The sequence below is a fragment of the Cnephaeus nilssonii genome, assembly GCF_951640355.1.
Source record: "Cnephaeus nilssonii genome assembly, chromosome: X".
Classification (NCBI taxonomy): domain Eukaryota; kingdom Metazoa; phylum Chordata; class Mammalia; order Chiroptera; family Vespertilionidae; genus Cnephaeus; species Cnephaeus nilssonii.
The window spans coordinates 29,618,703-29,645,473 of record NC_137071.1 but is presented as its reverse complement, the minus strand read 5'-3'; the positions used below and the strand labels follow the sequence as shown (position 1 = coordinate 29,645,473).

General features: G+C 37.8%; 1 protein-coding gene across 1 annotated transcript in view; it reads right to left on the bottom strand.

The window, feature by feature from the left end:
- Positions 1 to 891: 891 nt before the first annotated feature.
- The window catches only part of HDX (highly divergent homeobox), a gene marked incomplete at its 3' end in the record, with an annotated part of 159,737 nt that continues 133,857 nt past the window's right edge, over positions 892 to 26,771 (bottom strand). Inside the window, exons 9-10 of the mRNA XM_079765688.1 lie at positions 14,549 to 14,671; positions 892 to 1,017 (exon numbers count right to left, since the gene is read on the bottom strand). Of these exons, the coding sequence (XP_079621814.1) occupies positions 892 to 1,017; positions 14,549 to 14,671 (249 nt within the window). The remainder of the gene's footprint in view (positions 1,018 to 14,548; positions 14,672 to 26,771) is intronic.

Sequence of the window (26,771 nt, the reverse complement as noted above, 5' to 3'; positions counted from 1 at the left end):
TTTGTGTCTCATAAAATATTTAAGAAGTCAAAAATATTGTGAAGATGATGATAAAGTTGTAATATTTGTGCAACATTTTGTGTAACTCAGTTATTCAATTCTACTAGTAAAATGTGAATCATATCAATATTTTTCATTTTCAGCAATGAAGAATTTCTATTGACTAATCTTTTACAACATTTTGTTTCTGTACACTTAATTTATTTAACTTCATGTTGGTGAATTACTTTTCTATAGTGCTTTCCCCTTCCCCCTGAAATGTCTGGGTTAGATAATGGAAGAATAGCAACAATTTACAATTATATACTAGTAATCACTTCAATGTTCAATCATTAACTTAAGTCAAATTCTCACAGAGCTTGAAAAATAAATCCCAAGACTCGTACTGGTTAAATCAATTTCAAAGTTTCATTTCAATTTTCAGTCCACTTTCCTGAGTAAAAGTATATGTTAGTAAAGGAGAGAGAAAGAAGGAAGATGTAATGACTACAAAGACAATAATCAAGTTTCAGTAATTTGATAAAGCAATGTTGAAATACTTTTATTTTTGTGTCTCTGGCCTAAGCTATTACTAAAACTAAGATTTTTCTATAAAACCAAACAAAAAAATTCAAAAATTATACATTATGCATTTCATAGCTAAGCTCTTCAAAGTTAAATATTTTCCTACATTTCTATCAATTTGGGAAAAACTCTCAAAATATGCTTTTAAATTTCACAAATAATTTTTTGTACTGTAGCCATTATATCTCATCCATTCTTCACAGAATATATTGGTTTCAACAATATGTTTTTCCAATTGAAGAATTTCAGGGCAACAGAATGCAATTATCTTGGAATGTATGCCTGTTAGGCAGCGTAAAGGCTGTATCATATACCACCCCCCTCAAATCACAAACAGTCTGAGGCATTTTTCTCTGATAAAGAAGATACACTGAGTGAGGTATCATCAGGCTCCAGTGAGGTATGATTGAAATCCATCTCTTCTAATTCAGGAGGTAAATCTGACAGCAGTGCCTGAGTTGGAAAAATCAATTATTTTGAATTAGTATGTGGACAGATTTCCCCCCAATTTTATGTTAATAGTTGCAGTTCTCTCATGTTGATTTATTCTTATGGATTTAAAGAAAGGAACACTCTCTTTCAGGACTTTGTATGATATCTTACCTAAAAGATAAATTCTTAATACACTAGTACTTGAGAGTGTGGATTATGTAAAGTAGAATCTCAGACAAAAGGAAAACCAGGAGAGAGATGAACAACTATTCTGTATCAAGTGCTTTGAAGTGTTTCAGATATGTAATTTCCATACAAGTTTTGAGTGTTCACTGATCACTGTTAAAGGGCTTTAAAATTACATTCCTTATTAAAATACCCCTGCCTAGGTATGCTGTCTTTTAGAGAAAAACACATTTCACAAAAACCCATTTTGTACTTCAGTGGGACAAAGAACTTAACCATTGAGAAAGAAATTCAGCTTTTTTACTTTAGACTAAACTTTAACAATTTTAAAAGATTAAGTAATTTTTCTTTTCTTTTCTTAGGCTATGCCCATATATCCACAGATGACCAAACACCCACCAGGGCACAGCTGAACCAGTGAATATAGCTGTGTAATGATATATTTAGAGGGCTGGTCATTTCTCTACTGAGAATAATTAGGATAAGTCAAGAGCCATGAACTAAGCTTTGCCATGGTGTAATTATTTCTACTAGGGATGCAGAACATGCATCCATACTAGAGGAATAAAGTATCAATCAAATTTTATATAGCTGACAGTGCTGATGCCCACTTGACCATAAGAAGTTATGAAGAAAATGACTGATTTGCTGCTCCCAATACTAAAAATAATGTAGCATATCTGAGAAATTTTTAGACAACATTACTTGTAATGTGGGCTTTGGATGTAGTGGTAAAGAAGGCCCAAGGGAACCAAAACAAATGCAAACTTGTTATGACCTAATTAAGGAACAGAAAGATGGGGCATGTTGGAGAACATATGAAATCCACTGTTGAAATAAGACAGTATTCTCCTACTCTCCTTATTAAAGGAAGTGAGATCTATAAATCCTATGCTTTTTATCTTATAGCAGAGAGACAAGATTAGAAACTTTCTCCTTTTCGTCAGGCAGCATAAGAAAAAAATAGCTCCTGGCTGAAAAATGTTATATTTTATATTATTAAATATTTCTTGGCCCTGGCCAGGTAGCTCACTTGGTTAGAGTATCGTCCTGATATGACATGTTTGTGGGTTCGATCCCTGTCAGAGTACATACAAGAATCAAACAATGAATGCATAAATAAGTGTAACAACAAATCTCTCTCTCTCTCTCTCTCTCTCTCCTCTCTCCCTCCCTCCCTCCCTCTCTTCTGTACTCCCCCCTCTTTTTTCTTCTCTGTTAAAAATTTTGAAAAGAGTTCTTGAATTTCCTGCTGAAATTGACAGTATTTACAAAGCAGTCACCTGAAAGTACTACATGATTTTTAAGTGTTAGGTTTCAGTAATAGTACACCATGCCATTTTCTTCTATAAATTGTTTACCACTAACCCAGTCCAGGTAAAACAAAGCCTTTGCTGACATTGGCTGATAATAGTTTATGAAGACTATATCATTGTATTTAGTTCGATTTGTAATTGTGAAGGAGCTATATAAGAGAGGGCAAAGTATTACAATTAACATTCACTGAACATGTGCTTAGAATATTGAAAAGTCAAGTGGATGAGCAGACTTGACATTCCAAATTCTAGTGGGCAGACTTCAAAATCAAAGAAGCACTATTATTTATTTCTTTGTCATTGCACTTCACATAGTTGACTGACAAAATAAGTGTAGTATGAAATAGAAAAACTTTAATATTTGAGCCAATATACAGCACTACTACTGCATAAAAACCACTTCAAAAAACATTTTTCAGTATCTTACTAGGTTGCAACACTGGCACACTGAACAAATCTTTGGGGTATGCCAATTGCTAGAACTGCCTTTTTCTTAGATACTAACACAATTAACTTTTTCTTCACCTAGGACCACTCTTCCCAAAAGATTAAAATATATCCCAAATATATCATCAATCTCTATAACACTTATTCTAGGACCTGTTAATGCCAAGTTCCATGATATTAATCATTCTGATCTTACTTGCAAAGTAGAGAAATTGAAGTTCAAGAAATGCGATTGACCTAAGTTTACATAGTGAATTATCAGGGGAAGAAAGACTGTAACTAATGACAGTACAGGGCTGGCAATATTATTTTTATCATAAAATGGCCATTTATTTTTTTAAAAAAAGCTTTTGAGTAGTATAATATTTCAGTCAGACTGTATCATATAAGCCTGGACTGTTTCATTAGGGCAAAATTCTCTGTACCACTCATCTCACTTAACTTACCCAAATCAAGATTGATGGAAAAACACTTAGGATTTTTTAAATGATAAATCAATGAAACAAATTCCTTCTAGAAATAAACCTCTAAAAATTTCATAGTTTTAAATCAGTAATTTAAGATATCACCCAAATAACTTTAGTGGGTACAATTAGTGTCTCCTGTAATTTGAAACCATATTTTAAAATTCATTATACCTGATATCAACTACAAAAATTAGTAGTCTCTATTTGGGTGCTTATTATATAAACTATGACTTTTAGTAAAATTTTTGTATAACATTTTCTGTTTCTCAGCCAACATTTTTTCCATATCTTAGTTCAGTAGTCTTTATCAGAAGAAAGTATAAGAGAAGGAAAAATGTAAAATGTAAAGGAGTTACTTTTCTTATTTGTTAGTGGTTTTAGGGAAAGAAGCAAGCTGGGGATAAGGTTAGAATTAACAAAGAAAATGCAATCTGTATGCTATTCCTAGATAACAAGAGATATAGAAACTGCTATTTAGTTGGCTGTATAACTCTGAATTCAAAACCACACTATGACTTTGGGGACCAGGACCACACTCCAAGTTATTCCTATGGTTGGACTAATTTTTTTTACAGTTATTTAAAATTAAAGTACCCTCAGGACCACGTTCAAGATTAGCACTTTATTCTATAAAATCTTTAGTTTAGGTTCCTAAAAAACAAACAAATTTTCAGTATTCCAGGGAACATGCATAACTCACACAATAAAGCAATAGGCTTAAATAAAATTGGCTAAGGGAGTAACTGAAGATTACTTATCCTAGGATGTCTGTGTGTGTGGCACGGGGGGAGCAAATTTCATGAAAATGAACACATAATATAGATGCTGGTTTGAACCTCATTAGTAAATTCTTTTAGTTTAAATTTTGTGGTTTCAGTACTTCAGTGAAACATATATATATATAATTTTTTTTTAAAGGGAGAATTGTGATATGCAAAGACTAATCTCTTCCCCTGGAGATTTCTGGGATGGTACATGCAATCTTGTTAGTATATAAGGAATAAATTTTTGTACTCTTGAGATTCCTTACTGAATAAAAACCTCTGAGATTGCATCTTATTCAATGGTTACCTTTCTGATAAGGAATCAACATTGGAGTATACAACTCAGAGATAAATTTGGTATCACTTAGTATTTTTTTCCTATTTTCTTTCTTTTAAAAATTTATCTTTATTGACAAAAGTATTACAAATGACCTATTTCCCCCTTTTGACCCTCTTCCAGCCTGCACCCCCATCCTCCCCACCTCCCAGGTTCACCACACTATTGTCTATGTCCACGGGTTTTGCATATATGAATATAAGTTCTTTGGTTAATCTCTTCCCACCCACCTACTCTGAGTTCATCAGTCTTTTCCATGCTTCTATGTCTCTGGATCTACTTTGTTCATCAGTTTATTTTGCTCATTAGATTCCACATATGAGTGAGATCATGTGATACTTGTATTTCTCTGACTGCCTTATTTAATTTACCATAACACTCTCCAGGACCTTCCATGCTGTTGCAAATGGTAAGTTCTTTCTTTTTTACAGATGTGTAGTATTCCACTGTGTAAATGCACCACTGCTTTTTATCCACTCATCTACTGATGGACACTTGGGCTGTTTCCAGATCTTAGCTATTGTGCTGCTATGAATGTAGGGGTGTATACATCCTTTCTTATTGGAGTTTCAGGTTTCTCAGGCTATATTCCTAGAAGTTGGATGACTAGGTCAAATGGGAGTTCCATATTTAATTTTTTGAGGCAACTCCATACTGTTTTCTATAGTGGCTGCAACAATGTGCATTTCCATCAGCAGTGTATTACAATTCCCTTTTCTTGACATCCTGGCCATCATTTGTCATTTGTTGATTTGTTGATGATAGCCATTCTGACAGGTGTTAGGTGATATCTCATTGTCATTTTAATTTGCATCTCTCTGATGACCAATGACTTCGAGCATTTTTTCATGTTTCTTGGCCATTTGTATGTTCACTTTGGAGAAGTGTCTACTTAAGTTCTATGCCCATTTTTGATTTTTGTTAATCCTCCCCCGAGGATATGTTACCACAGATTTTTAGAGAGAGTGGAAGGAAGGGGGAGAGACAGAAAGAGAGAAACAACAATACAAAAGGGACACATCAATTGGTTGCCTCCTCTATGGGCCCTGACTTGGGGACAGGGTTAGAGCATGCAACTGAGGTACATACCACTGATCTGAAACAAACCCAAATCCCTTCAGTCTACAGGCCGATGCTCTATCCACTGAGCAAACCAGCTAGAGCAGTCATTTGTCCATTTCTTAATTGGATTGTTTGTCTTACTTTTGTTAAATTTTAGGAGTTCGTTATATATTTGTGATATTAACCCCTTATCAGATGTATCATTGGCAAATATGTTTTCCCATACAGTGGGCTCCCTTTTCATTTTGTTGATGGTTTCTTTTGCTCTGCAGAAGGTTTTATTTTTATGTAGTCCCAATTTTTATTTATTCATTTGTTTCCCCTGCCCTAGGAGATGTATCAGCAAACATATTGCTATGAGAGATAGCTGAGATTTTGCTGCCTATGGCTTCTTCAAGGATTTTTATAGTTTCATGACATACTTAAGTATTTTATGCATTTTGAGTTTATTATTGTGTATGGTATAAGTTAGTGGTCTAGTTTCAATTTTTTTGCATGTACCTGTCCAATTTTCCCAACACCATTTATTGAAGAGATTATCTCTGCTTCATTATATTCTCTTGCCTCCTTTGTCAAATATTAATTGAGAATAATAGCTTGGGTCAATTTTGGGGTTCTCTGTTCTGATACATTGATCTAAGTGCCTGTTCTTGTGCCAATACCAGGCTATGTTGTATACAGTGGCTTTGTAGCATAACTTGATATCTGGTATTATGATCCCTCAAACTTTGTTCTTCTTTCTCAAGATAGCTGCAGCTATTTGGAGCCTTTGTTGATTCCATATACATTTTTGGAGTATTTGTTCTAGATCTCTGAAATATGACATTGGTATTTTAATGGGTATTGCATTGAATCAATACATAGCTTTGGCTAGTATGGACATACTAATGATGTCAATTCTACCAATTCATGAAGACTGTATAGTCTTCCACTTGCTTATATCTTTATCTCTTTTTTCAACATCCTGTAGTTTTTCAAATACAGGTCTTTTACCTCCTTGGTTAAGTTTATTGATAAGTTTCTTAATTTTTGTTGTTGTTGCAAGGGTAAATACGATTTTTAATAGCTTCTCTTTCTGAGAATTCATTTTTGGCATATAAAAATGCCATTGATTTCTGGGTGTTAATTTTGTATCCTGCTACGTTGCCAAATTTCTTTATTAACTCTAATAGCTTTTTGGTGGCATCTTTAGGGTTTTCTAAGTACAATATCATGCCATCTGCAAATAATGAGAGTTTTCCTTCCTCTTTTTCAATTTGGATGCCTTTTATGTTTTCTACTTGTCAGATTACTGTGGCTAGCACTTCCAGTAATATGTTGAGTAAGAGTGGTGAAAGCAGACATCCTGTCTTCTTCCTGTTCTTTGGGGAAATGGTTTTAGTTTTTGTGCATTGAGTATGATGGTGGCCATTGGTTTGTCATATATGGCCTCATTATGTTGAGGTATGATCCCTCTATTTCCACTTTGTTGAGAGTTTTTATCAAAAATGGGTGTTGGATTTTGTGAAATGCTTTTTATGCTTCTATTGATATGGTCATGTGATTTTTGTCTTTCAATTTGTTTATGTGATTTATTACATTTATTGATTTGCAAATATTGTACCAGTCTTGCATCCCCGGATTAAATGCCACTTGGCAATGGTGTATAATCTTTGCAATATATTGCTGGATCTGATTTGTTAACATATTGTTGAGGCTTTTAGCATCTATGTTCATCAGGGATACTGGCCTGTAGTTCTTTTTTTGTAATATCTTTATCTGGTTTAGGAACTAGTATAATGCTGGCCTCATAAAAAGAGGTTGGAAGTGAACCTTCCTCTTGGAATATTTGGAATAATTTAAGGAGGGTAGGTGTTAGTTCTTCTTTGAATGTTTTCTAAACTCCCCTGTGAAAGCTTCAGGACCAGGGATTGTGTTTTCTGGGAGTATTTTTATTATAGCTTGAATTTTATAAGTAGATATTGGCCTATTTAGGTTTTCTGATTTTTTCTAATTCAGTTTTAGAAAACTATTTTTTATAGGAATTTGTCAATTTCTTCCAGGTTTTCCAGCTTATTGGCATAAAGCTGTTTTTAATATTTTCTTGTAGTCATTTGTATTTCTGCAGTGTCAGTTGTTACTTCACCTCTTTGTTTCTTGATGAGTCTGGCTAACAGTTCATCAATCTTATTTATCTTTTCTAAGAACAAGCTCTTGGTTTCATTGATTTGGTGTATTTTTTTAGTCCCTATGTCATATATTTCCACTCTGATCTTTATTATTTCCTTCCTTGTAATTATTCTGGACTTTCTTTATTGTTCTCTATCTAATTCTTTAAGTTGTAAGGTTAGAAAGTTTGTTAGAAATTGTTCTTGTTTTTTTGAGGTAAGCCTGTAGTGCTATGAACTTCCCAGTTAAGACTGCTTTTGTTCTTTCTCATAGATTTTGGGTTGTTGTGTGTTCAGTTTCATTTGTTTCCATGAAGTTTATGTATTTCTTCCTTGGTCTTTTTCATAACCCATACATTGTTTAATAACATTCTATTTAGTCTCCATGTGTTTGCATGTTTTGAGTGTTTTTACTGTAGTTGATTTTTAATTTCATGTCATTGTGATCTGAGAAGATGCTTGATATGATTTCAATTCTTCTTGAAATTGTAGAGTTTTTTTTGTGTCCTATCATGTGGTCTATCTTTAAAATGTCCCATGTGCACTCAGAAGAATATATATTCTGCAGCTATGGGTTGAAATGCTCTGTAAATGTCAATTAAATCCATCAGACCTAGTGTATCATTTAGAGTCACAGTTTCCCCCTTCTTGACTATTTTCTGGAAGAGCTATCTAGTGAAGTCAGTGTGGTTTTAAAGTCCCCTACTATGACTGCATTGTTGTCAATCTTTTCATTAAAGAGCTCCAGAAGTGTTTTTTATAAATATACTAGAGGCCCGGTGCACGAAATTCGTGCACGGAGGGGGGTTGTCCCTCAGCCCAGCCTGTAACCTCTCCAATCTGGGACCCCTCGAGGGATGTCCGACTGCCCGTTTAGTCGGACATCCCTCTCACAATCCAGGACTGCTGGCTCCCAACTGCTTGCCTGCCTGCCTTCCTGATTGCCCCTAACCGCTTCTGCCTGCCAGCCTGATCACACCCTAACCACTCTGCTGCCAGCCTTTTTGCCCCCAACTTCCCTCCTCTGCCGGCCTGGTCACCCCTAACTGCCCTCTCCTGCAGAGTTGATCACCTCCAACTGCCCTCCCTTGCAGGCCTGGTCCCTCTCAACTGCCCTCCCTTGCAGGCCTGATCCTTCTCAACTGCCCTCCCTTGCAGGCCGGGTGCCTCCCACTGCCCTCTCCTGCTAGCCATCTTGTGGTGGCCATCTTGTGTCCACATGGGGGCAGGATCTTTGACCACATGGGGGCAGCTATATTGTGTGTTGTATTGATGATCAATCTGCATATTACTCTTTTATTAGATAGGATAGAGGCCTGGTACAGGGGTGGGGGCCAGCTGGTTTGCCCTGAAGGGTGTCCCTGATCAGGGTGGGGTTCCCTTGGGGCGTGGGGTGGCCTGAGCGAGGGGCCTGTGGTGGTTTGCAGGCCGGCCACGCCCCCTGGCAACCCAAGCGGAGGCCCTGGTATCTGGAATTTATTTTCCTTCTACAATTGAAACTTTGTAGCCTGGAGCGGAGCCAAGCCTAGGGCTGCTCCGCAGCCAGCAGCCATTTCTGTTGGGGTTATAATTGAAACTTTGTAGCCTTAAGCGGGTTGGCCCGGCCAGGGTGTGCGGAAAGCTTTGCTTCCCCTGTTGCCGGGGGCAACGCTGGCCTGCTCTCTCAAGCTCCATTCTGCCGCCATTTCTGTTTGAATTTGTTTACCTTCTATAATTGAAACTTTGTAGCTTGAGTGGAGGCTTAGGCCTGGCAAGGGCAGGCGGAAAGCTTGGCTTCCTCTGTTACCTAGGAAACCTTGCTCTCTGTGGCTGTAGCCATCTTGGTTGGGTTAATTTGCATACTCGCTCTGATTGGATGGTGGGCGTGGCTTGTGGGCATGGCTTGTGGGTATGTCGGAGGTATGGTCAATTTGCATATTTGTCTATTATTAGGTAGGATTAAGTGTTCTTATATTGGGTGCATATATGTTTACCAGAGTTGTATCCTCTTGTCTGATCAATCCCTTAAGTATGATATAATGACTAGTGGCCCAGTGCATGAAATTCGTGCACATTAAAAGGGGATTAATTAGAGGAAATATTTTAATATTGCTATTTGCCCTTTCTCTATAATAGAAGTGTCAGAGATGAAAGAAAATTAGTAAAATGTATATGAAAATCTTCCTCCTGTCAGAGGCTGGGGCACACCACAGGACCCAGAGTCAAGTCCCCGCCCACCCACGTGTGCCTCGAAATCGCTCGAGACACAGACCCGGCCGACCCCACTCCCATTGGGCTAGATCCAGACCCGGCCGGTCCCACCCTTGTCAAGCCCCATCGGGAGGGGTAGCAGCCTCAGGTCACCTGGCCCAGTGCCAGGGCAGGAAGCATGGCTTGAGGTCCCCTGGCCTGGGGCCAGGGTTGGGAGCATGGCCTGAGTTGCCCCAGCCCAGGCCGGGTCAGGGGGCATGCCTTGAGGTCCTCCGTCAAGCCCTGCCGGGTGGGGAACATGGCCTGAGATCCCCCATCAAGCCCCACTGGGCCGAGAGCGTGGTCTGAGATCCCCTGTCAAGCCCCACCGGGTGGGGGGGCATGGTCTCAGGTCCCCCAAACCAGTGCCTGGGTGGGGTTGTGGCCTCAGGTTCCCTGGCCCGGTGCCTGGGTGAGGGGCGCACCTTGAGGTCCCCTGTCAAGCCCCGCCAGGTAGAGGAAGCATTCTGAGGTCTCCCAGGCTGTTGTTGGGGCGGGGGGACATGGACTGAGGTCCCCTGTCAAGCCCTGCCGGGACAGGGGTACAGCCTGAGGTCCCCTGTCAAGCCCTGCCAGGTGGGGGGTGCAGCCTTAGGTCCCCCGGCTTGGCACCAGGGCGGGGGGGGAGTGGCCTGAGGTCCCCTGTCAAGCCCCCAAGGAGGGTGTTGGGGGACGCACAGCCTCAGGTCCATGCTGATTGCTCATTAAGGCTCAGTATGGGAACTCGGCCTTTGCTGTGGGTGCAGCCATCTTGTGTTATGGAAACCCCATCTCCGCTGTGGGCACAATCATCCTGTATTACAGAAACCCCCCCGCCCCCGCCTCCGCTGTGGATGCCGCCATCTTTGTTGCAGAGTGATGGTCAATTTGCATATTCCCTCTTTATTATATAGGATCTTTACTGTCTCTTGTTATGGCCTTCATTTTGAAGTCTATTTTTTCTTATATGAGTGATTGTACCTCAGCATTTTTAAAATTTTCATTTCAATTTGCCTGGAAAATTTTTTTCCATCACTTCACTCTCATCCTATGTGAGTCTTTTGATCTGAGGTGGGTCTCTTGTAGACAGGATATATTTGGTTAATGTGTTCTTATTCTTTCAGCTGCCTTATGTCTTTTGATTGGAGCCTTTAATCCATTTACATTTAAGGTTATTATTGACTAGAGGCCCTTTGCAGGAAGATTCCTGAAAGAATAGGGCTTCTTATGGCAGTCTCCGCCACCCCGCCTGCTTCCCTCCCTTCTCTGCCGCCCCGCCTGCTTCCCTCCTTTCTCTGCCGCCCCGCTTGCTTGCTTCTCCGCAGCTTCACTCCATTCTGCAGCACTTGGCTTCCTTCTACGCTGTCTTCAGTCTTTGCTCTGTGCTTGAATATGCAAATTAACCTCCATATTGGTTGGGTTAATTTGCATACTCGCTCCTGATTGGCTTGTGGGTGTAGCAGAGGTATGGTCAATTTGCATGTTTCTCTTTTATTAGATAGGATAGTTCCTTATTAATTGCCATTTTAATTAAGCCATGCTTTTCTATAGATATACATATTTCTTATTATTACAGCAGCCTCGTTAATGTTTTTTGTAAAGCTGGTTTGGTGGTAAATTCATTTAGCCTTTTTGTTTGTTTGTTTGTTTTTGTTTTTGTTTTTTTTTTGTTCTGGGAAGCTCTTTATTTCACCACCTATTTTGAATGATAGCCTTGCTGGGTATAGTTGTCTTGTTTTCAGATTCTTGCTTTTTCTTACCTTGTATACTATATGCCATTCCCTTCTGGCCTGTAGAATTTCTGATGAGAAATCAGTAGAAAGCCTTATGGGAGCTCTTTGTAGGTAACAAATTGCTTTTCTCTTGCTGCCTTTAAGATTTTCTCTTTTTCTTTAATTTTTGGCTTTTTAATTATGATGTGTCTGGGCATGGGTCTCTTTGCGGTCTTCTTCCTTGGGACTCTCTGTGCCCCCTGAACTTGTTTGACTTTTTCCTTCACCATGTTAGGGAAGTTTTGTGCTGTTATTTCTTCAAACAGGTTCTCTATCCCTTGTTCTGTTTCTTCACATTCTGAGACTCCTGTAATGCATTTCATGGTGTCCCACAGCTCCCTTAAACTTTCCTCTTTTTTTATTTTTACTTTTTCTATTCCACCATGCTTTTTATTTATTTTTATCACCATTGCTATTTATTCTTTATTTTTGAAAGTATTACATATGTCCCCTTTCCCCCCATTGTCCTCTCTCAGCCTGCTCCCAGCCCCCAGCCCCGGTCTTCACCCCCATCATTGTCTATGTCCATTGGTTATGCTTATATGCATACAAGTTCTTTGTGTTTTCTTTTTTGTTCTCTGATTGAGTGATATTTTTTCTACCCTGTCTTCTAATTTTCTGATCTGATCCTCCGCTTCCTGCAATCTCCTGTTTATTCCTTCCAATGCATTCTTTATTACTGCTATATCATTCTTTATTTCCCACTGGAAATTTTTCATAGTTTCTATACCTTTTCTCATGCTGTTGAACATCTTTGTAATAATCATTCTGAACTCTATATCTGATAAATTGCTCATCTCCATTTCGTTATCTCTTCTTCTGGAGAATACTCTTCTTCTTTCATTGGGGCTTTTTTTGTCTCCCTATGTTGGCTGACTCTTTGGGTTTGTTTCTAGGTATTAGGTAGATCTGCTACAACTCCTGGTCTTTTTGTAGGGTCTCTATTGCAGGATAATGTCAGAAGCTGTTTGTGACTGGTCCTGAGTACCCTGTTTGGAGATATCAGTAATCCACAGCTTTTGGCTACCCGTGCTGGGGTTGGGTGTGTTTGGACAGGACCAAGATATGCACCAAGGTCTGCTTTTCCTAGCCCTGGGTCCAGAAGCGGATCAGGCACACTCAAAGCACCCAGAGATCCACCTCTTCCTTCAGGCTGATTGTTATTCTTGGTCTCTTAATGAGCCACAGGCTGTAGACCACAGCAAAGTGTAAACTCCACAAGGTGGGGAGAGAGGTTTTCTAACAGAGTGGGGCAACTGCTTCCCCTGCCCTACCCCCAAGAAAAAGCTGCCTGGGTAGTAAAGTTCTGCCTAAGAAAGATGTCCTCTGCTGTATGTGGGAATGACTCAGCACAAGAAACCAGGTGACTGCCCTCCAAGCTCTATCTCCAGAAGCCCTAATCCTGGATTCTCCTCACACAGCTTTAGTCCACTCTGCCCTCCCTCTGCAGTAGCCCAAAGTGAGTGGCTGCACACAAAATTTTTTGCATTGGCTCTCTAAGAGGGTGCTTGCATTTCAAGCCATCTCTCCCTGGCAAACAAATCTCACTGCTTTTCACAGCTAGATGTCATATCGTCATCTTTCTCAGTTCTGGTGCTCTTGGCTGGGTACCCAGCATGGGGTTTAGACCCAAGAATCCTCAGTGGGATCCTCCCACAGCTGAGATATCCTTCCAGATCTTCAGCTGCTGTCTGTGGGGGCCCAAAAAGTCATCTCATGCTTCCGCACTTTTTACTAGTTTCTATGTGGTCTTCACTTTCCATCATTGGTTATCAGGGTTCTCTCCAGCTAGTCTTCAGATGATTAATCAGGATGGTTTTTCTATATTTTAGTTGTAACTCCAGTTTGGTCCTGGCAGAGTGTCAGTGTAGCTCCAATTTAATCTGCCACCATTTTGTAATCCTGTATTTTCTTCCTTAATGAACAAAATGTTTCTTCTGGAGGCTAGATGTCCAAGATCAAGGTGAAGGCAGGATTGGTTTCTCCTGAAGCTTGTCTCTCTGGCTTATATATATCCACCTTCTTGCTGCATCCTCACATGATCTTTCCTCTCAGTGTGTCTAGATGTCCTTTTCTAAAGACCTGGCATCATGACACAAGACTTGAGATGTGAGCATAATACAAATATGTCCCAGGACTCAGCATCAGAAGTATATAGGCAATGAAAGAAAAATAGGTAAAAATGTCTGAGGGTAGAAACTCATCTGTGGAAACTTCTTACAATCAGCAGACATGTAAATGCACTCTCTGCATGTGAGCCACTCTCACAGCACATCCACGTGTTTACCAAGTAGGAAGCACTCTCACCCCCAGTATCACATTTAGTATTAAATGGAACATTATAATTCTATTATTTTTGTTAACAAGCTTAATAGTTATAAAATTTCACATACTAGTAAAATCATACTGAAAATGTCTTTTGAGAAGAATTTGTAAATGAAAATCCACAGCAACAAAAAAGACATTTATGAACTCTAGTGTAGGCTAGAAGGCAACTGAAATTCAGAAGAGAAGTAAATGTTTCATAACTTTTATTCACCAAAGACCCCCTAGTATGTGCCTCTCCAATTAAGGTAGTTGCCATTAGAAACATTTTGAGATTTTTAAAAATTATTATTTAAAAAAATTTTTCAATTTAACGTGTAATAAAATGTTAATCAGTTATATTGCTTTTCCACCAAAGCAGCACACAAAAATCTGAATATATAATCTCAAGAAATCTGTGCTTAAAAATGTTATAAGTAACAAATCCTTCCTTGACAGAAAGAAGGAATGTAATATAAAAAATATGAAAAACCCAAGTGTTACATGCCATTTGCAGCTTACTATTGTCTTCTGGCACCTACCTGCTGTTGTTCCTTATCCTCAGCTTTCATAGCTAGTATCAGGCTTCTAACAAATGTCTGAAGTTTAAAGTATTTTTGCTTTTGAATCTCTAGCTCATTTTCAATGAATCTGACTTCTTCATTCTGAAGGAGAAAACATCAAATGATATAATTACCCTATACAAACTGGGACTCTACATAGCTGATGCACAATAAAATTATTAAAAGCAATCAAATTAGAGAGACAATGAAGAAGATAAAATTTTAGCATAAAGGAATATAAAGCACAGAAGGAAAATTTCCTTTTACTCAAGGGCTGTTTTTAAGCAAACCACTAACAGAAAACAATTTGGAAGGTCAAAATTCCCATTAAATTAATCCAGTAAGAGAAAAATCAAGAAACAGTTCCCTTATTAGAAAGGGAATTAACCCCAAGTAAAAAGCAATTACAGATCCAGTAACACTGAATGTATCATTCACAAAACCAAATGCTGAGAACTAGAAAGGTTAATATTTATTTTTTACCAAGGAGAGACTTGAATTATTACTAAAACTGTCTTAAGTAGTTCTCTGAGTCTCCTGTCTTTATGTAAGAGTCTGTTACTCAGAAAATATCTCCAAATATACCACTGTATCCTACTAATTTGAGACTAATTATCTCTTCACTGTTTTTGCTAGTTGTGTAAGACAAAAGCAATAGACTAGGATTTGGGAGGATTTTAGTGCCAAGTTTATTGATAATTGTGTAAACTTTGGAAGGTTATTCTCTGTGACTTTGTTTATTCATCAATAAAATAAATATAATATTAATACTATTTGGATATTTTAGGTTTGAGGATAAGTTTCAAACAAGAAAATGGCCATTAAAATGCTCTGATATATTTAAAAAATGAATTATATACTGAAAAGTAAATCCTAAAACTCTAAAACTAGATAAAAAAGAAGATACAGAAGATAAAATCTTTGTGTCCTTGTGTTAGACAAAGATTCCTCAAGGGGACACAAAAAGCATGAAACCTAAAAGAAAGACTTCATCAAAGTTTTAAAAAAAGTTTGACCTTCAAGTGATAATGTTAATAATATACAAATACAAGCTACATATTTGTAAATCAAATATCTGTTAAGGATCTGCATTCAGAACACATAAAGAACTCTTACAACACAATTATAAGACCAGAAACAAATAAAGAGCAGGCAAAGTCTTTGAACATATACGTACCAAAGAAGATATGTGAATGACCAATAAACACATTAAAGTACTTAATATCATTTGTCATTAAAGAAATGAAAATTAAATCTGATATGAGATTGTACTACTAACATACTACAATGGCTAAAATTAAAGAGACTGACAATAGTCCATGCTGATAGCAATTTGGAACAATTAAAGTCTCATACATTGCTGGTATGAGTGTAAAAGGATACATCCACTTTGAAAAATGTTTTGGCAGTTTCTTATAAAATTAAATCTACTCTTTCCTATCATCTTATTCAACAATCCTACTCTTACCCAAGTGAAATGAAAAAAACATGTCCACAAAAAGACATACATATTCATAGCAGCTTTATTCACAATAGCCAAATACTAGAAACAACACAAGTGATCATCAGTAAATGAATAAACAGATTATACTCATGGTTACATGACTCTGTCCATTTGTCAAAACTTATCTAACTGTATAAGGAAGTGAATTTTATTTTATGGAAAATTTATCTAAAAAACCTAATTAACTGTAATGTCAGTGCTGACATGTACACATAAGGAACTGTTGGACATTGAATTTGGGTCTCAAAAGAACTGTTGGCCCAGAAAGAAACTCACTACAGACTGATTCATTTGCCTGTCACCATAACCATTATTGCTTGTCTCATTTTCGGTTGTTATAAGTGTATTTATAATAGCACATGATCTCACTCATCTAGGGGAAATAATGAACAACATAGACTGATGAACAAGAACAGACCCAGAAACAAGGAGGCATGGATCAGACTGTCGGGCCTCAGAGGGAGGGTAGGGGAGGGTGGGAGTAAAGAGGAGAGATCAACCAAAGGACTTGTGTGCAAGCATATGAGCCTAACCAGCGGTTAAGGACAACAGGGGGGTGGGGGCATGTGTGGGGAGGGGTGTGGGCTGGGAATGGGGGGATGAGGACAAATATGTGATACTTTAATCAATAAAAAAATTTTAAAAAAGGAAGAAAAAAAATAAAAAACCTGATTAAAAATAAAAAAATAAATTATTAGCCAGCCTCTTTGCCAAAACACATGGAAATAATCTATGAGTATTCCTTGAAGCTGGAGAATATGTTTCAAAGAACACAGCAAGACCTTTAACAGCATTTTTTCAAAAGTTTCATAAAATACATTAAAATAAGTTAATTTTATGGGCATTTAAAAAAAAGAAATATATATTTTATTGATTTCAGAGAGGAAGGGAGAGGGAGAGAGAGAGATAGAAACATCAGTGATGAGAGAATCATTGATTAGCTGCCTCCTGCACAACCCCTACTGGGGATGGAGCCCACAATGCAGACATGTGCCCTGACAGGGAATTGAACTGTGACCTCCACAGAGCCACATCGACTGGGCTGGGCATTTTCCTTGTTTCAGATGAAGGGATGCAGTTGTATTAATCCCATTCAATATACGAACATGTTTATTACATCAATTTCATCAGCTCAGTTTAGAACTTATTTTACTTAGTAAAACTGCTTCCTTTTCAGACCACTTAATATCAAGTGAATCATCTGCAAATGACGATTCAAGTTAAATTCCTTATCCAAAGGCACTCTACAGCAATCATATTTATAAGCATTAAAATAAAGTTCAACATGCTCTTGCCATAATACATTTGATTAATTCTAAATTTTGGAGGTTTCTTTAGTACTCATCGTCAGAACTATAGTATGAGTAAAGTGCTGACCAGGAAGTCTTTTTGAATACAGGATATATCTATCATCATTATCTTAGTGTCTCCAATGAATACACAGTCCTTTTAAGCTGAATTTAGAGTCCATTAAAAAATTAAAAACAGTAATTCATATTCGCAAAAATCATGAAACATCTATTGATATGCAGATCTCTAATTTCTCATATGAACATTCCTCTTCCTCAGTATTTATGCATATGAAAAACATAAACAATTTTAAGATAATATTGCAGACATTTTTTCTTAGAGCTGCGTTTTGCAAGTCTATTAAACACTTCCAAGAGTAGAAGCAGTAATTTATGTGTACTTTAGAGATTTCCCTAAGTAAATGGAGTGTTTGTGAGAAGAACTAGTATGGTAACATCAGCCACTGACTTTCAGAAAAGAATATCTAGCTCATTTGTGTCGTTAAAATCTTCCCTACATTCCAGTAAAGTTTGTCAGTTCTTCTCCAAGATGATTGTAGGGAATATTCAAGTTGTTATTTTATGATATAGTACTCATGCCTCAGGGATCACTAATTTGTCTCATAAGCATTTGGGTTAGTTAGAACTCCTAGCAATATGGATTCTTAGGAATATATCTCAATCAGAAACTCTAGTACACCCAAACTGAGCACTAATGGTTGCACAGTAACAATAATCAAATGAACATCAGAAATATTCATTCATTCTGCTACTATGAATCCCAAGAATAATGGGACTGTTTAATTTAGTGTAGGAAAAAGTTATTATGATCCACCTTCTTATCTTAATTGATTTCATAGAAACGAGTACTTGCATAATAGTATTAAAAATATTTCCAAGGATACTTTAATGTATTCACTCAATCAGGAATTAGTTACTGAACACCTATGTGCTAAGCACTAGACCAGATAACACATAGATAAATACGTCTCTTCTTTCAAGAAGCTTAAAAGGAATTATACTTAAGAAACCTACAGATTTTGATCCCAAAACAAGAAGTACTAACGTGTATGAAAATAAAATGCAAATGTGCTCTGAAGAAAGATTAAATTTCCAAACTGATGAGACTGTTTTAAATCAACATCCTGAAATCAGCAATGAGAACTGTTATAGGAGGTTTCACTTACCCTTACTTTAAGGTAACAAATTCATAGGTGAAGTGAACTGAAATGTTTTTAATATTGATTATAAAAATATATGTTTCTATATAGGGGCTGATGTTTGAGAGTTAAAGAAGTTTATGTAGGACGGTGATGTGTTATAAAAGTTATCCTTAATAGGGTAGTGAATGACCCCTTGTTCCCAAAGCATTTACCACAATGGAAAACCCTGGATCATTAAAGGTCTTTTAGAGTTCAATGAAAATGTTAAATATGATTTCTGGACTGGACACTCTGCCCTGCCCTGGCCTTTAGCTCCAAAATTTCTCAAGTCTGTTGGACGGAACACCAGAGGGGAAAGGTTCTAGAAAGAATCCTCAGAGTTCTGGACAAAACCCTATCTGAACTGCTTGAAAGTGCTTAGAGGAGCACACTTAACAGCTTTGCAAACCAGTCATCTTGTCTGTAGTTTTCATAACCCCTGCCAAGCAGTGGCTTGCAGAGCCGTTTTAATCCTGTTCCGGGCATTTAGAAATACAGTAGATGATCATGTAGGAGAGATTAGAATGCTCTCTAGTACTTCAGAACAGACAACTTTAGGAACAGAGAAAAAATGGCGACTGAATAGAGTCGTGTTTGGAGTCTGGTCCTGGGGCGGAGAGTAGGAGCAGCAGAGGTTCGCAGGGGGAGTGTATGTTGGCAAGCCAAGTGACAGCTAAACTCCAGGAGAAGGCGGGGGAGTGCTGGGCAGGGTTCCCCTGACCGTGCAGCACCCACAGGGGCTGGGTCCCCTCCCGGAGCTGCGGGCTCACCGGGCGCCTTGCCATCTTGCAAGGAAAGGAGGATTTTATTGGAAACCTGACTTTCCACGACAACTGCAAACACTGAACAGCTGCGAGCACCAGAACACCGGTCCCCTATCGGCACAAACATTCGGATTCAAAGGAACTCTTCACTGCACCACGGAAAGGTCAGATTTCTCCTGAAATAAGGTGTGGTTTCTAATCCCCGCGGTGGGAGAGGGAAGCGCGTGAGCCGCAGGACCAGCAGGAACCGGGAGGTCTGTGCCTAGAAAAATCGGCGGCAGTTGGAACTGCCGTGATCTGTGAATGTGGAAGGGGGTCCTCTGAGCTGCTAACAGAAGTGACCTGTTAAAAGCAACTCATTTTAATCTGATGAGGAGGGTCAGACTAAGAATTTTCAAAGGAGTGCAGGCTCCTTAGTCTGGTGCACAGACCCACTGTCCGCACACTTGGGCTCTTTCCGACTCTGATTACTAAGCCCAATACATAGGAAAACCCAGGTGGAAAAACCCTGAAAGACTGCAGGGGGAAGTTGTTTTTTCGGAACCTGGGGAGCAGAGCTGGGTGGGACCATCGGAGAGACAGCTCTGAGGCGCACACCTCCACAAATCTGTAGTGAGTGCCATAGAGGGAAAAAAAAAAAAAAAAGCGAGAGAGGCCCGGAAGTCAATTCAGAAACACTGCCACCCAGGGGCTGAAACGCTAATTGTCTCTGGTGTAATCAAAAATAAATACGAGAAATTAAGACACGGCCGGCTTAAAAAGCAGGACTGGCTTACAACACTGAGGAGCAGTGGAACGAAGCTGAACTGAAAATACCGCAGAGACTGGGAAACAGGCATACCAAACAGAATAATAGAGGAAGTGAATGACAGGTGCTACTGCACATTTTAGTCTTCCTATTTTTTAATTTTAAATTCTTTTTTCAATTTTTTTAATTTTTTTATTCTAATTTTTTATTTTCATTTTTTGCATCTTTTACTTAAGAAACTAATTTTTTTCTTTTTTCTCACTCAATTTTCACCTTTTTAATTATTACTTTTTTATTTTCAATCAGCATTATTATTACTATTATTTTACGTTTTTTTTTAAAATGTCATTTGATTTTCTCTTTCTTTTATTTTGGGATTAGTGTCCCACATTCTATTTGCATCTTTCCTTTACAATCGTTTTACCTTATCTCAATGCTAACATTATGCCATCACTCTCCTCCTAACCTTTCCCCTTTTGGTCTCCTGCTTATCTTAACCCTTTCTGGCTTCAGATTTTCCCTACTTTTTCAGTTTACCCTCTGCTAAAATTTCACCCTACTTATATATCTAATTCCCAACCCCCTGCTCCAAATCCATACATACCTCTCTCTACGCTACCTTAAAAAAATTATTTTTCTCTCTGGCCTTTTGTTGTTGTTTGCTTGAATGTTGATTAGATTGAATTTTTATGCTTTTTTATGAGATTGTTTTGATTATTCTTTTTGTTTGTTTGGTTGGTTCTTTTGTTTGCTTTGTTTTTGTTTGTTTTTTACTTTTGTTTTCCCTTGCCTCACTTGATATTAGTTGGTGTTGCAGTTTGTATTAGTCTCCAGGCTCGTGTTGCTGGAATTTGCTGGGATTAGTGGTTGTTCTAGTGGAGTTTACTCCCCATATATATAGTTTGTTCCCCTTTTCTCTCTTAGTATCGTTCTTGTCTCTCTTACTTTTTTTTTCTTTTCTTTTTTTTTTTCTGCTCTTTTCCCAAGTTCAGATTCACACTTTTTTGTTGTTGTTGTTGTTCTTTCTTTTTACTCTCCCTCTTCCACTCCTATTTCCTAATTTGTCTTTCTCTGGTGGTTACCTTAATTGGAGGTTATTAATATCGTGAATACAATTCTGTTCAGTGCCTTGTGTGTTGTGCCTGGTTGTGTTGTATTTTGTACCTTTAAATCAACGCCAGAGAGAGAGAAATATATAACCAGACATCCGGAGAAGAGAGACCATGGGGGGACAAAGAAATAGCCCCCATAGGAAAGAGAAGCAGGCATCACCAGAAAAGGAAGTAAACGAATTAGAGGCAAACAACCTATCAGAGAAAGAATTCAGAGAAATGGTCATAAGGTGGCTGAAAAGGATGGAAGACAAATTCGACAATATGAGTAAGAACCAAGAGGAAATGAAGAAGAACCAAGAAGAAATGAAAAATGACATCGCTGCTGTAAAGAACTCAATAGAAAGCATCAAGAGTAGACTAGAAGAAGCAGAGGACCGCATCAGTGAGCTAGAAGACAAGATGGAAAAAAATACCCAATTACAACAGCTTCTAGAAACAAAAATTAGAAAGCATGAGGAGAGCCTAAGGGAACTTCGGGACAACACAAAACAAAACAATATCAGGATAATAGGGGTACCAGAAGGAAAGGAAACGGAGGAAGGAATAGAAAACCTGTTTGAAGAAATAATAACAGAAAACTTCCCTGATATAAGGAAGAAAAAACCCACACAAATTCAAGAAGCTCACAGAGTTCCAAGAAAAATGAACCCCAAAAGACCGACGCCAAGGCACATTATAATTAAGTTGGCAAACACCAACGACAAAGTAAGAATCTTAAAAGCGGCCAGAGAGAGACAGATGGTTACATACAAAGGAACCCCCATCAGACTAGCGACTGATTTATCAACAGAAACTCATCAGGCCAGAAGGGAATGGAATGAAATATACAAAGTCATGCAAAGGAAGGGTCTCAATCCAAGAATACGGTACCCAGCAAGGCTATCAATCAAAATTGAAGGTGAAATCAGGAGCTTCACAGACAAAAAAGGACTAAGGGAGTTTATCACCACCAAAACAGCAATGAAAGAAATGCTAAAGGGTCTGCTGAAAAAAAAAAAGAAAGAAAGAAAGAAAAAAGAAAGAAAGAAAGAAAGAAAGAAAGAAAGAAAGAAAGAAATAGGAAGCAAAGAAGGAACACAGGGGTATAGGATAAAAATGGCAACAAATAAGTACCTATCAATAATAACTTTAAATGTAAATGGATTGAATGCCCAAATCAAAAGACACAGGGTAACAGATTGGATAAGAAAACAAAACCCATATATCTGCTGTCTACAGGAAACCCACCTCGAAAAAAAGGACGCATACAGACTGAGAGTAAAGGGATGGAAAAAGGTTTTCCAGACGAATGAAAATGAAAAAAAAGCTGGGGTAGCAATACTTATATCTGACAAATTGGATCTCAAAGTGAAGGACATAACAAGAGATAATGAAGGCCACTTCATAATACTAAAGGGAGAAATCCAACAAGAAGAAATAAATCTGGTATACATATATGCACCCAATACAGGAGCACCAAGATACATTAAAAAACTCCTGGAATATATCAAAGGAGAGATTGACAGCAATACAATCATAGTAGGAGACTTCAATACTCCACTATCACCATTGGACAAATCCTCTAAACAAAAAATCAGCAAAGAAACATCAATCCTAAATGACTCACTAGACCAGATGGAATTAATCGACATCTTCAGAACATTTCACCCCAAAGCCACAGAATATACATTCTTCTCAAGTGCACATGGGTCATTTTCAAAGACAGACCATATGTTAGGACATAGGCAAAGTCTCACCAAATTAAAAAAGATAGAAATCATATCAAGTATCTTCTCAGATCACAGTGCCATAAAACTGGAAATCAACTACAATAAAAACAACCCAAAGAAATCAAACACATGGAGACTAAACAGCATGCTATTAAACAATGACTGGGTTACCAAAGACATCAAGGAAGAAATAAAAAACATCATGGCAACAAACGACAATGAAAACACAACAATCCAAAATCTATGGGACACAGCAAAAGCAGTCCTGAGAGGGAAGTTCATAGCTCTACAAGCCTACTGCAAAAAACAAGAAACAATGGTAATAAATTACCTAACCCAACAACTGAAAGAGTTAGAGAGAGAGCAACAAGAAAAGCCCAGTGTAAGCAGAAGGAAAGAAATAATAAAGATCAGAGCGGAGATAAATGACATAGAGACCAAAGAAACAATACAAAAGATCAACAAAACCAAGAGCTGGTTCTTTGAAAGGATAAACAAGATTGATGAACCTCTAGCCAGGCTCACCAAGAAGCAAAGAGAGAGGACCCAAATAAACAAAATCAGAAATGAAAGCGGTGAAATAACAACAGACCCGGATGAAATACAAAGGATTGTTACAAAATACTATGAACAACTCTATTCCAACAAACTGGACAACCTGGAGGAAATGGACACATTCCTAGACAAATACAACCTTCCAAAACTCAATCAGGAAGAATCTAAACAGCTCAACAGGCCAGTAACTATGGATGAAATTGAAGCAGTCATCAAAAAGCTTCCAGCAAACAAAAGCCCGGGGCCAGACGGCTTCACAGGAGAGTTTTACCAAACTTTCAAGGAAGAACTAAAACCTATCCTCCTCAGACTATTCCAAAAAATTCAAGAGGAAGGAACACTTCCAGGCTCCTTCTATGAAGCCAGCATCACCCTAACACCAAAACCAGATAAAGACAACACAATGAAAGAGAATTACAGACCAATATCCCTCATGAACATAGATGCCAAAATCCTCAAGAAAATCCTAGCAAATCGGCTCCAGCAATACATCAGAAAGATCATACATCATGACCAAGTAGGATTTATCCCAGGAATGCAAGGATGGTACAATATCCGTAAATCAATAAACGTGATACCTCACATAAACAAATTGAGAGATAAAAATCACAGTCATATCAATAGATGCAGAAAAAGCATTTGACAAAATCCAACACCCTTTCTTGATAAAAACTCTCAACAAGGTGGGAATAGAAGGCTCATACCTCAACATAATAAAAGCTATATATGATAAACCCACAGCAAACATCATACTCAATGGGCAAAAACTAAAACCATTTCCCCTAAGAACAGGAACAAGACAGGGATGCCCACACTTACCACTCCTGTTTGACATAGTACTGGAAGTATTAGCTATCGCAATTAGGCAAGAAGAAGAAATAAGAGGCATCTGAATTGGAAAAGAAGAAGTGAAGCTGTCCTTATTTGCAGATGACATGATATTGTACATAAAAAACCCAAAAGATTCCATCAAAAAACTAATAGACTTAATAAATGAATTCGGCCATGTAGCGGGATACAAAATTAACGCCAAGAAATCTATGGCATTTCTATACACCAATAGTGAACTTACAGAAAGAGAGACTAAAAAAGCAATCCCATTTACCATAGCACCAAAAAATTAAGATACCTAGGAATAAACTTAACTAAGGAGGTAAAAGACCTATACGCGGAAAACTACAGGACACTGAAAAAAGAGATAGAGGAAGATGTAAACAGATGGAAGAACATACCATGTTCATGGACTGGTAGAATCAACATCATTAAAATGTCCATACTACCCAAAGCAATCTATAGATTCAATGCACTCCCCATCAAAATACCAACAGCATATTTCACAGACCTAGAAAGAACTCTCCAAAAATTCATCTGGAATAAAAAAAGACCCCAAATAGTCACAACAATCCTGAGAAAGAAGAATAAAGTAGGAGGGATCTCAATACCAGATTTCAAGCTGTATTACAAAGCCACTGTTCTCAAAACAGCCTGATACTGGCACAAGAACAGACATATAGATCAATGGAACAGAATGGAGAATCCAGATATCGACCCAAACCACTATGCTCAATTAATATTTGACAAAGGAGGCATGAACATACAATGGAGTCAAGACAGTCTATTCAATAAATGGTGTTGGGAAAATTGGACAGATACATGCAAAAAAATGAAACTAGGTCACCAAGTTACACCATACACAAAAATAAACTCAAAATGGATACAGGACTTAAACATAGGATGGGAAACCATAAAAATACTAGAGGAATCCACAGGCAACAAAATCTCAGACATATGCCAAAAGAACTTCTTCACTGACACTGCCCCTAGGGCAATGGAAGATAAAGAGAAAATTAACAAATGGGACTACAGCAAAATAAAAAGCTTTTTTACAGCAAAAGAAACCATCAACAAAACAACAAGAAAGCCCACTGCATGGGAGAACATATTTGCAAATGCTATCACTGATAAAGGTTTAATCTCCAACATCTACAGGCAGCTTATGCAACTTAATAAAAGGAAGATAAGTGATCCAATAAAAAAATGGGCAATGTACCTAAACAGAATATTTTCAAAAGAAGACAGAAGGAAGGCCAAGAGACCCATGAAAACATGCTCAAAGTCACTTATTATCCGAGAGATGCAAATCAAAACAACAATGTGGTACCATCTCACACCTGTCAGAATGGCTATCATCAACAAATCAACAAACGACAAGTGTTGGCGAGGATGCAGAGGAAAAAAAAAACCCTCGTGCACTGCTGGTGGGAATGCAGACTGGTGCAGCCACAGTGGAGAACAGTATGGAGTTTCCTCAAAAAACTGAAAATGGAACTCCCATTTGACCCAGTAATCCCACTCCTGGGAATATATCCAAAGAAACTAGAAACACCCATCAGAAAGGATATATGCACCACTATGTTCATAGCAGCACAATTTACAATAGCTAAGATTTGGAAACAGCCTAGGTGCCCGTCAGCAGATGACTGGATCAGAAAACTATGGTACATCTACATAATGGAATATTATGCTGCCATAAAAAAGAAGGAATTCTCATCAGTTGCAGCAACCTGGATGGAATTGGAGAACATTATGCTAAGTGCAATAAGCCAGTCAATGAAAGAAAAATACCACATGATCTCACTCATTTATGGATAATAAAGAACATTATAAACTGATGAACAAAAAGATAGATATAGAGACAGTAAAGCATCAAACAGACTTTCAAATTACAGGGGGGAAGTTAGGGAGAGGTGGGGGAGATAAATCAAACGAAGGACTTGTATGCATGCATATAAGCATAAACAATGGACGCAAAACTCTGGGGGGTGAGGGCATGTATGGGTGTGGGGTGGGGGGGGCAATGGTAAGATATGTACACATATAATACCTCAATGATAAAATGTCAAAAAAAAGAACAGACAACTTTATAATTTTGTTAGTTGGAAATACAGTTTAAATACAGGATTGTATTGTGCTTTTTGACCACTTAGAAAACAAATTTCAAAAGATAATTTCCTTCTGTGTTTACACTATTTAATATTTTAAAATCTGACATGTTATGCACATTTGGAAAACAAAATTTGTTGAATAACTTTGAATTATAGTAAAAGTGAAAAAAAATTGAGAAAATGACTCTGATTAGAGTTATGTTATTTTCTGTTAATATCTAAGTGCTAGACTATGCTTTGAACTCTTATGATATTTCAATAAAAGAATTTTGTGTATGGAAAAATGATTGTTTGACCAAAATTTCAGAAGACTCCAAAGTTAACTTGTAAGATATGATAACAAAGGGAAAACAATTATACATATATGCAGA